Source organism: Hypanus sabinus, chromosome 15 (genome assembly GCF_030144855.1).
Source record: "Hypanus sabinus isolate sHypSab1 chromosome 15, sHypSab1.hap1, whole genome shotgun sequence".
In the NCBI taxonomy this organism is placed as follows: domain Eukaryota; kingdom Metazoa; phylum Chordata; class Chondrichthyes; order Myliobatiformes; family Dasyatidae; genus Hypanus; species Hypanus sabinus.
Window position 1 is genome coordinate 17,671,427 of NC_082720.1, and position 10,046 is coordinate 17,681,472.

The following is a 10,046-nucleotide window of genomic DNA, read 5'->3' on the forward strand; positions in this document are numbered from 1 at the left end:
CCATATTTCCTTAGCCTTGTGAGGAAATAGAGGCACTGGTGCACTTTCTTGGCCTTAGAGTTGGAATGATAGTTACACCTCGGAACCATCTCTGCCTGGCGCTTTGTCCGTGGCAGCGGGCAAATGCTCAGTGTGGAGGGGGACATAACTTTCACATGAGTCACATTGTTGACGCCTCGTTTCTCTGCCCCCCCCCCCCCCCTCCGCAGTTAAACCCAGGTTCACGCAGCCCAGTAAGATGCGCCAGCGAGTGATAGCGAGGCCGGTGGGCAGCTCAGTCCGCCTGAAGTGCACAGCAAGTGGGAACCCTCGCCCTGAAATCGTCTGGTGGAAGGACGATCAACGGATCGCCGAGGACAGAAAGAACAGGTGGACCCTCAGCCTGAGGAACCTAAAGCCCGACAGCAGCGGGAAGTACACATGTCACGTCTTCAACATGGCAGGCGAGATCAACGCCACCTATAAGCTCGACGTTGTTGGTAGGTTGCCACTGTGCGGTGCCCTACACTACCCCAGCGTGTGCCAGAACGCTTCACTTCCCTGCTCAGGCCGACTGACATATCCTCTCTGTTGGAATGTGAGTGTTGCAGCTGCCAGCTTTGGCACAGATAGATCCCACAAATCACCATGGCTTCAGTGGATGACCGAGGGATGAATGGTGGACAGAGCACGAGGGAGAGACCCCCCTCCATCCCACACTTCTTCAAAATGTGGGCTCTGGTCACATACTTGCTCAATCCAAAAATGGATATGGATAAAGTGTGGGCAAATGGACTAACTTTGATGGGCAACTTTGTTCAGCATAAATGAGATGGGCCGAAGTGCCTGCTCCTGTGCTGAAACTCTCCAAAAAGCAGAAACTTCCAGCAGTGCAGCCGCCTCTCAGTACTGCACCAAAAGCCAGCACGGATCTTATGTCAAAATCTAAGGGGCGTGATTGCATTCCATAATGTTCCGATAATCCTCCCAACTCCAATTAATTGAAGGGACACTTGGGGGATAAAAGGGGTAGGTTTTTCAGAAAAAAGAAGTATAAAGCAGGAATCACTTGCAGAGACAGCTCCAGGGAATACGATTAAGGTGGTGAATGCTGTTAGTTAGGTGAAGGAAGATGGCTTCCGGGTCAGTTGGGAGAGTGAAGTTGGAGGAGTTGATGACTTGGGTGATCACTTTACACAGGAGAAGACCACCATGATTGTTAGGAGGGATCCGCAAACAACGTGTTGTGGGGTGGAGAGTTATTTTAACCAATCAGAGTCACACATACACATACCGACCAATTTATGAGGTACCTCCTGCACTTAATAAAGTGACCCCTGGGTGTACGTTCATGGACTTCTGCTGCTGTAGCTCATCCACTTCAAGGTTCGACGTGTTTTGCATTCAGAGATGCTCCTCTGTACTCTTGTAACGTGTGGTTATTTGAGTTACTGTGGTCTACCTGTCAGCTTGAACCAGTCTGGCCATTTTCCTCTGCCCTCTCTCATTAAGAATGTATTTTCACCCACAGAATTGCCACTCATTGGATGTTTATAGTTTCGCGCTCCATTCTCTGTAAACTTTAGAGACCGCTGAGCATGAAAATCCCAGAAGATCAGCAGTTTCTGAGATACTCAAACCACCCTGTCTGGCACCAACAATCATTCCACGGTCAAAGTCACTTAGATCACATTTCTTCCCCCATTCTTTGTTTGGTCTGAACAACAATTGAACCTCTTGACCATGTCTGCATGCTTTTAAGCATGCAGTTGCTGCCTAATGATTGGCTGATTAGATAGTTGCATTAATGAACAGGTGTACCTAATAATGTGGCTATTGAGTGTAGGGATGAGAGGCAGGAGAAATAGATGTTTCCTCAATATCTGAAGTAATTTAATCGGGCACTCCACCTGAACTCCCCCTCTGCTCACCTCTGGACAAGGAAAAGACCTATCACATAGAACTGAGGGCATGTATCAATGATAACACATCCTTACCAAACTTCTGAGTCCACTTTCTGCAGATATAATTGGAATGATCAAACTAGACAAACTGTCCAGTTGCTCCATCGAGATTGCGCAGCCTCATTATAGTTGGAACACAGTTATGACTCACTTCCCATTCACCCATCTACCACCAGCATTGGCACCTGGTGAGAAAGGAAGAATCTTTTCAAAGAAGTGTGGCTAATAATGGAAAGAAAAGCTCTGGGACATTTCTTTCATTCAATTCCATTACTCACACCATTTAATAACCTTTTCCTACAGAGAGGACGAGGTCCAAGCCTGTGTTAACTGGCACTCATCCAGTCAACACGACAGTGGAGTATGGAGGTACAACCTCTTTCCAGTGTAAGGTGCGGAGCGACGTGAAGCCAGTTGTCCAGTGGCTAAAACGAGTGGAGTACGGGACTGAGGACAAGTACAACTCCACCATCGAAGTGGGGGGGCAGAGGTTTGTGGTGCTGCCAGCTGGTGATGTCTGGTCCCGCCCAGATGGGTCATACCTCAACAAGCTGCTGATAGCTCGAGCGACTGAAGACCACTCGGGGATGTACATCTGTCTGGGTGCCAACACCATGGGTTACAGTTTCCGAAGCGCCTTCCTCACTGTGCTTCCAGGTGGGTCACTGAGCAGAATCGGGTTTAATATTATCGGACAACACACACAAAATGCTGGTGGAATGCAGCAGGCCAGGCAGCATCTATAGGGAGAAGCACTGTCGACGTTTCGGGCCGAGACCCTTCGTCAGGATGAGTCAGGATCTTGGCCTGAAACGTCGACAGCGCTTCTCCCTACAGATGCTGCCTGGCCTGCTGTGTTCCACCAGCATTTAGTGTGTGTTGTTGTTTGAATTTCCAGCATCTGCAGATTTCCTCGTGTTTGCTCTTTAATATCATCGGTATAGGTTGTGAAATCTTTCGTTATGCGACAGCTGTACAATGAAGTACATAGCGGTAGAGAAAAAACTGTGAATTCCATTAGGTATTAAATAGTTAAATAAATAGTTGCAAAATAAAAAATTAAAAAGTAGTGTGGTAGTGTTCATGGGTTCAATGTCCATTCAGAAATCAGATGGCAGAGGGGAAGAATTTGTTCCTGAGTAGCTGATTGTGTGCCTTCAGGCTCCTGTACCTCCTTCCTGATGATAGCAATGAGAACACAGCATGTGTGATGGGTGACGGGGCCCTTAATGAGGGATGCCACCTTCTTGATGCATCACTCCTTGAAGATGTCTGCTCATCCCTAAGGTTTACAGTAGGGGACAAACTCAAGGCCTAAGATCTAACTCTGGGGAGACAAAGCCACTGTCCTTATTCTAATCAGCTTTCGCAATGAGTTCCTGTTCGGGTATCCTCAGTGCGTAGCTGGGGATTCCATCTTCTCTAAGGGTTTCATACAGGATTGTAACAAGAGTTAACAGCATCACCCTTTAGGTAGTATTCTCTCCAGATTTGTATCAATGTTGTAACAACATTCTAATGGCAGAGAAGTCACCTCCACTAGTCAGGCAGGTTACTACAACAAATGCAAGGCATTCAATATTTGCCCCATTCTGGTACGATTTGGCAAAGTAATTCAAAAGATGGTCAGTGTAACACATGGGCTTCAGGTGTATGTAAACACTACAGGAGCTGTGTCAAAGTAACTTTGCCTGACTTGATTTGATGGAATGATACAGAGTGGGCAGTGGGGTGGGGGGGTGGGAGGGGGGTTCCCATTCTCTACAAGCTGTCTTGCACCTGAGAACTAACTACTGAATGCCTTTCAACATGATCACCCTCAATAAGACACTAGCAAAAATGATAAGAATCCAACCTATTAGGAGGTATAAGGTCTTTCTACAACTGTTACACTAAGTAAATTCTGCTCTCTGTTTTGTGAATGCTCCGGTAACTTTTTTTTTCTGTTCCGTGTTGTTGGTGATTGTCACAGATCCCAAAATTGAGAAGACAACTACCTCCTCGCGTGCCGCCAGTGGATTACCGTGGCCGGTTATTATCGGAATCCCCGCTGGTGCCATTTTCATCTCTGGCACAATTTTACTGTGGTTTTGCCAGACAAGGAGACACGGATCACACCCACCACAGCACCGGCACCAGCGAGACTGTATGGTCCTGGACAAAGACTGCACACCCATCGCAACCCCAGAGTTCACAGTGGCCTCTCAGCCCCACCTGCTGGTTCAGACCTCTGCCATGGTGCCCACCGTCACCCCCAAAGTGTACCCGAAGATCTACATGGACTTTCACACCCACACCCATGCACATACAGAGGGCAAGATCCACCAGCACCAACACTTCCACTACCAGTGCTAGCTACAAAGCTCTCAATCCTGGCAACCCAGGCCTCTTGTTAAAAAAATGCCAAGGGACTCACGCTACGTTGACTTAAAACTCAAATACCACCAGCATATTTCTAACAGTAATGTGAAACCCCAGAAGCAACCAGGTTTCCTCCCTTGGAGACGGCCAGAATAAAACCTCCTGGCTCCAAATGCTCAGGCCGCTATGCGAGAGGCGGCTACTGTGAGAGCCTGGAGTGACTGAACTTCTGCATGGTGCGTTTATTTGGTCTGGTTATCCTGTTACTCTGTGTTCCCAATGCCCCGAAACTCAAAGGACACGATTGCTGCATGCCCGCTCACTATCTGAAGAGTCTGGTTTGTATTTGTTGAGTGAGGTGTCCAGAAAAAAAAACTAACATGTAAACTAGGCTGTGAGAAGTCTGACATTCTTGGGATGCTCAGCGTAGCTGAAATTTGTCTCTTAAGAGTCAGTGACAGATTTGCTTGCTAAGGCTTTTGATGGACTGTCGTCATCAACAGAACTAAATAAATAAGTCACAACCAGGGCCACAGTCTTACTTGCCCCACATCCTGTATCAAGCACTCAACTATTCATCTTTAGTGCAGAAGTAACAACACAAACAGTGTAGGATATGCTGGGCTCGAAACCTGATCACTTTATTCTGCGCAGTTTTATAAAGCCCAAATTACTTGGAAGGTCTCAACCTCCGCTGTTCTTCATGAAGCAAGGATTCCGATGAAGCAAATCCCCATTTCTGCTTTTCCTTCCAAGATTGCCGGCTCCCATTGTTACAGTACAGATTTGAAGTAAATCAGCTATGGACGAGGATGGGGGATGGTCAGCACCGAACTAAAAATCTAAACCAAGGTTGATTTGTTGAAGCCGAAACCATTGTTTTCAGGCAAACATCCGGACACCTCTGCACTGAGAAATGCAAATGTGTGTCTGTATTATATACACAACAGTATGAGGTAAAAAGACAAACATTATGCACAAAGGATGTCATTGGATGATATTTTCTCATCAAAATATTTATGAGAATTCAAATAATTTTATTAAAAAATAGGGAAAAAAAGATTGTCTTTATGTGGTGACTTGTTTGTTCCGCACACTCTCAGTTTGGGAGGCTTTATGAATACACCCGCAACTCTGCGGATGTCTGATAAACGGGCAGTGGGGGAGAAGGTGCATCCACTCAGCTGAGCTCAGTTCCTGCTCTGCCGCCAGCGGATTTCTGAATGACAGAGATGGTGGGGGGGGGATAATCTGTCTGGAAGCATCACCGCTACTGGGGCAATTCCCTATGGACCCAGTATGGAGCCCATCGCAATTGTTAGCCTTGTACATGGGCCTGTACTTGCTAGAATTTTCAAGGATGAGGGAGGATCTCATTGAAACCTTTCGAATGTTGAAAGGCCTAGACAGAGTAGATGTGGAAAGGATGTTTTCCATGATGGAGCAATCTAGAACAAGAGGGCACAGCCTCAGGATAGAGGGACGTCCATTTAAAACAGATGCAGAGAAATTTCTTTAGGCAGAGGGTGGTGAATTTGTGAAATTTGTTACCACAGGCAACTATGGAGTCCAGGTCATTGGGTACTTAAGGCAAAGATTGATAGGTTCTTGATTGGACATGGCATCAAAGGTTATGGGGAGAAGGCCGGGAAGTGGGGCTGAGGAGGGGAAATGAAGGATCACCCATGAATAAATGGCGGAGCAGATTCAATGGGCCAAATGGCCTAATTTTGTTCCTATGCCTTATGTTCTTATGATCTTATGGGGATGAGAAACTTGGAGAGTGGGAAAGGTTGGAGAACTACTCACAAAGGTTCAAAAGCTCATTTTCATATCAAAGCAAGTCTACAGTATATACCCTGAAATTCATACTCTTCACAGATATTCAAGAAACAAGAAACCCCATGATAGAAACTTTGAAGCTCCAAAGCCCTCCTTCACACAAGCAACAGCAGAAGTGTCAGCTCCCCCCAACCTGTGCCTGCAGTAGCACTGACAGCACCCCCCCCCATGCCCACACTACGCAAGCAACAGCAGAAGGCCCAAAGCACCCATGCCCTTTGATCCAGAATCCATCGAAAGCCATCGTTGATAACCCAGCACGTCGGTATCTCAGACCGGCTCTATCTCCCAGATAGAGAGCAGAGACCAGCAATTCACTGTCCCAGTGTTACAACCTTCTGCATCACTTCTTCAAACCCCTCGTCTTAAGAACCGATAGGCTGTCTCTCTCCATCGGGGGGGTGGTGGTACAAGGGCTTTCCTCCGACAGCATTCGGTGATTAGCAAACACATCGCTGGCATCTTGAAACCAAAGCACTGTTCAAACCCAATACTTGAGCTGCATTAGCTAAGACATTTTTTTCCCCAGGGTATAAATTCGGCTCATCACCTCAAAGCCAGCTCCCAATCTATAATGCACAAATGAGAGCTCTGAACGATACTGCCACCAGTCACCTTCTCAATGGGGAATGAGGAGGAACAGTAAATACCGGCCTTCCTAGAAAGTAGGAAACGTCAAAATATAGACGAGCTGGATAGTGAAGCAAGTAGCACACTGCATGCCCAGGAAGTTTCAACGCTCTCTCAACCAGCAGCCCCCACCCTCCCCTCACCATTAACGCCTGAGTGGCATGGTCGATGCAGAATGTTGTCCCCCTCGGTGGTGGGATTGAGGGATCCCTTTAGAACAGAGATGAGGAGGGATTTCCTCAGCCAGGAGCTGGTGGAGCTGCAGAATTGATTGTCAGCCAACTGTGGAGGCCAGGTCACTGGGTATTTATAAGGGTGCCAAAGGTTATGGAGAGAGGCAGGAGCATGGGGTTGAGAGGACAATGTCATGGTGGAATGGTGGAGACTGGATGGGGTCAACGTCATCATATAATGGTAGACCAGAGGAGCATTAGTAGTAATTTGAGGAATCCAATCTGATAATGTGGGGATGGGTTCTAGTACAGCCTTCAAATGGGAAGTGGATAAATGGATAGTGAGGAAAATCTGTCAGGCTACAAGAAAAGAACTGGAGATAAAGCCTGCGAAGTAGAGGCAGTGTGTACCGGATATAATGGGCCAAGCAGCCGGCATCTTTGCTGTAACTATTCTACGATTCAAATAAGAGAGACCCTTCTGGATGACATGATATCCCACCCTGGTACCCCGCATTAAATAGGATTTCCACTTCATTTTTGGGCTTATTCAGCCACAGTTCCCCACTGTTAGATCTTGTCGACATGTTTTTGCCTTTATGATCAGCAATGAAGGCATTAGTAATGGGGCCACACACGCATCATTATACAGGAAAGTATTTGCATTTTTATAACAACTTCCACAGCCTCTGGTGAAGCACAGAAGCGTTTCAGTTGATGAAATGTTTAGTCCCTGTTCCAATGTAGGAAATATGGCAGAAAATTTACAGACAGCAAGCAAACACCAACAAGTCACAAAACATCATAAGAGTGTTTAATCCTTGAATCACAATTTACACTAAACTGTAAACATCTGAATCTGGCTCTAAATGCCAACATTCTGCTCTGCTGAATGGTGAATAGAGAGATCCCCCAGTGGACCATTTGGTTAGTGGCACAGACTGACTTGGAACTGAGCCCAGAGATTTACATCCTCATCCCTGATCTTTGCAGAACTGGACCCTGTTCAGTCTGGGAAGGTCGGTAAACAAAAATCAGACGGAACTCCCCAGTGTCAGTTGCAGTGGCAAGGAGTGGAAGGTATCAGCAGGTGATACTCCATCAGAAGAGAGGCAGCTTGAGCTTGATCACCTCCCTTTGCAGGATACTCATGCCATCTCGCAAACTACTCCCTGATATTTGATTTCTTTCTTTCAAATTTGTTGCTTTAGTTACGAGGACCCGACCGTTCAGAAAATCGGTCAGAATATTGAACATGGGAGAGTACATCACAGGAACAGACCCTTTATCCCAGCATGTCATCAAATCTATTCCCAACCTCTCCATGTCGAAATGCCTCCTAAATGTGGCTGTTACACCTCATCTGTTTCCAGGCACCTACATCCTTCTGTGTAAAAAGCTTGCCTCACAAATATCCTTTAAACTTCTCCCCTCATACCTTAAAGCTTTTACGTACAGTTCTGGTCGTCCCACTATAGGAAGGATGTGGAGTCTTTGGAGAGGGTGAGGAAGAGGTTTATCCAGATGCTGCCTGGTGTCGAGGGCATGCGCTATCACGAGAGGCTGCACAAACTTGGCTTCTTTTCTTTGGAGTGGCAGAGGCTGAGAGGAGACCTGATAGAGGTCTATGAGATTACGAGAGGCAAAGATAAAGTAGGCAAGGTAGAAATGTCTAATACCAGAGGGCATGTATTGAGGTGAGAGGGGGTAGGTTCAAAGGGCATGTGAAGGGTAAGTTTTTTCACTCAGAGAGTGGTGAATGCCTGGAATACACTACCTGTTATCGTGGTAGAGGCAAATACATTAGGGGCTTTTTAAGATACATTTAGATAGGCACGTGAATGTGAGAACATTGGAGGGATATGGGGTAGGAAGGATTAGGTTTTGGAGTTTTTTAATACACCTTTTATTAATACACCTTTGACTCAACATTGTGGACCATAAGCCCTGTTCCTGTGCCGTACTGTTTTATGTTCTATGCCCTTTAATTTTTGACATTTCACCCTGGATAATGACTCTGCCCTGCGCCTCCTGTCATCTTAAAAATAGCACTGGTGATTCACTGCATGCTGCTCTCTACAGATCCAGTCATCACTTCTCTCATAATTATTCTTCACTTTTAAGTCTAACTTCTCTCTCTTGCCTTGTTCTACCTCAATGAACTGTGTAGTGATTTGACCTGTTTGAACAGCTGCAAAACCAACTTCTCACTGAAAATCAGAACATGCAACATAATAAACCAAGTCCAATAAACTTCCATCAGGTCACCCCTCTGCCTCCAGTGCTCCAAAGAAAACAATCCAAGCAAATACGCTCTGATCCAGGCAACATCCTGGTGAACAGCTTCTGCACTCTCCCCAAAGCTTCCACATCCTTCCTGCAGTGTCATGACCAGAACTGCATTAAGTACTCCGAATACAGCTCAACCAGTATTTTGTACAGCTGGAACATAACTTCCCAATTTTTTATACTTAGTGGCCAGCTGATGAAGGCATGTATATCATATGTCTCCTTTAACATCCTAATTACTTGTGGTGCAACATTTAAGGAGCAGTGAACTTGAACCCAATAGTGCTCACAAGGGTCCTGCCATATACTGTACTGTGTGACCTCCCAAAACAACCACATCTCACTAAGCTCGATCTGCCCAAATGTCCAACTGTATCCCTGGTCCTCTGAGTCACATGCCATCCTCCCCCATTATTCACAACTCCATCAGTCTTTGTGTCATCTGCAAATTTACTGAGCTGTCCACTTTCATCCATATCATTAAAAAGTCAACAAAGGTTGATGCAATGCTGGCATTTATTTCAAGGGGAATAGAAGATAAAAGTAAGTGATAATACTGAGCCTTCGTAAAACACTAGTCAGGCCGGACTTGGAATGTTGTCAACAGGTACGGGCCCCTTATCTCAGAAAGGATGGGTTATCATTGGAGAGAGTCCAGAGGGGGTTCACGAGGATGATTCTGGGAATGAAGGGGTTAACATATGAAGAGCATTTGTCAACTTTGGGCCTGTACTCACTGGAATTTTGAAGAATGCGTGGGGATCTCATTGAAACCTACCGAATATTGAAAGGACTAGATAAGGTGGAT

General features: G+C 46.1%; 1 protein-coding gene across 2 annotated transcripts in view; it reads left to right on the forward strand.

Moving 5' to 3' along the window:
• LOC132405325 (fibroblast growth factor receptor-like 1) overlaps positions 1–5,349 on the forward strand; it is a 147,706-nt gene extending 142,357 nt beyond the window's left edge. For both annotated transcript variants that reach the window (XM_059990037.1, XM_059990039.1), the window contains 3 exons: positions 210–479; positions 2,247–2,600; positions 3,916–5,349. In XM_059990037.1, coding sequence (XP_059846020.1) covers positions 210–479; positions 2,247–2,600; positions 3,916–4,298 — 1,007 coding nt within the window. In that variant the 3' untranslated portion in view covers positions 4,299–5,349. The remainder of the gene's footprint in view (positions 1–209; positions 480–2,246; positions 2,601–3,915) is intronic.
• Positions 5,350–10,046: the final 4,697 nt, after the last annotated feature.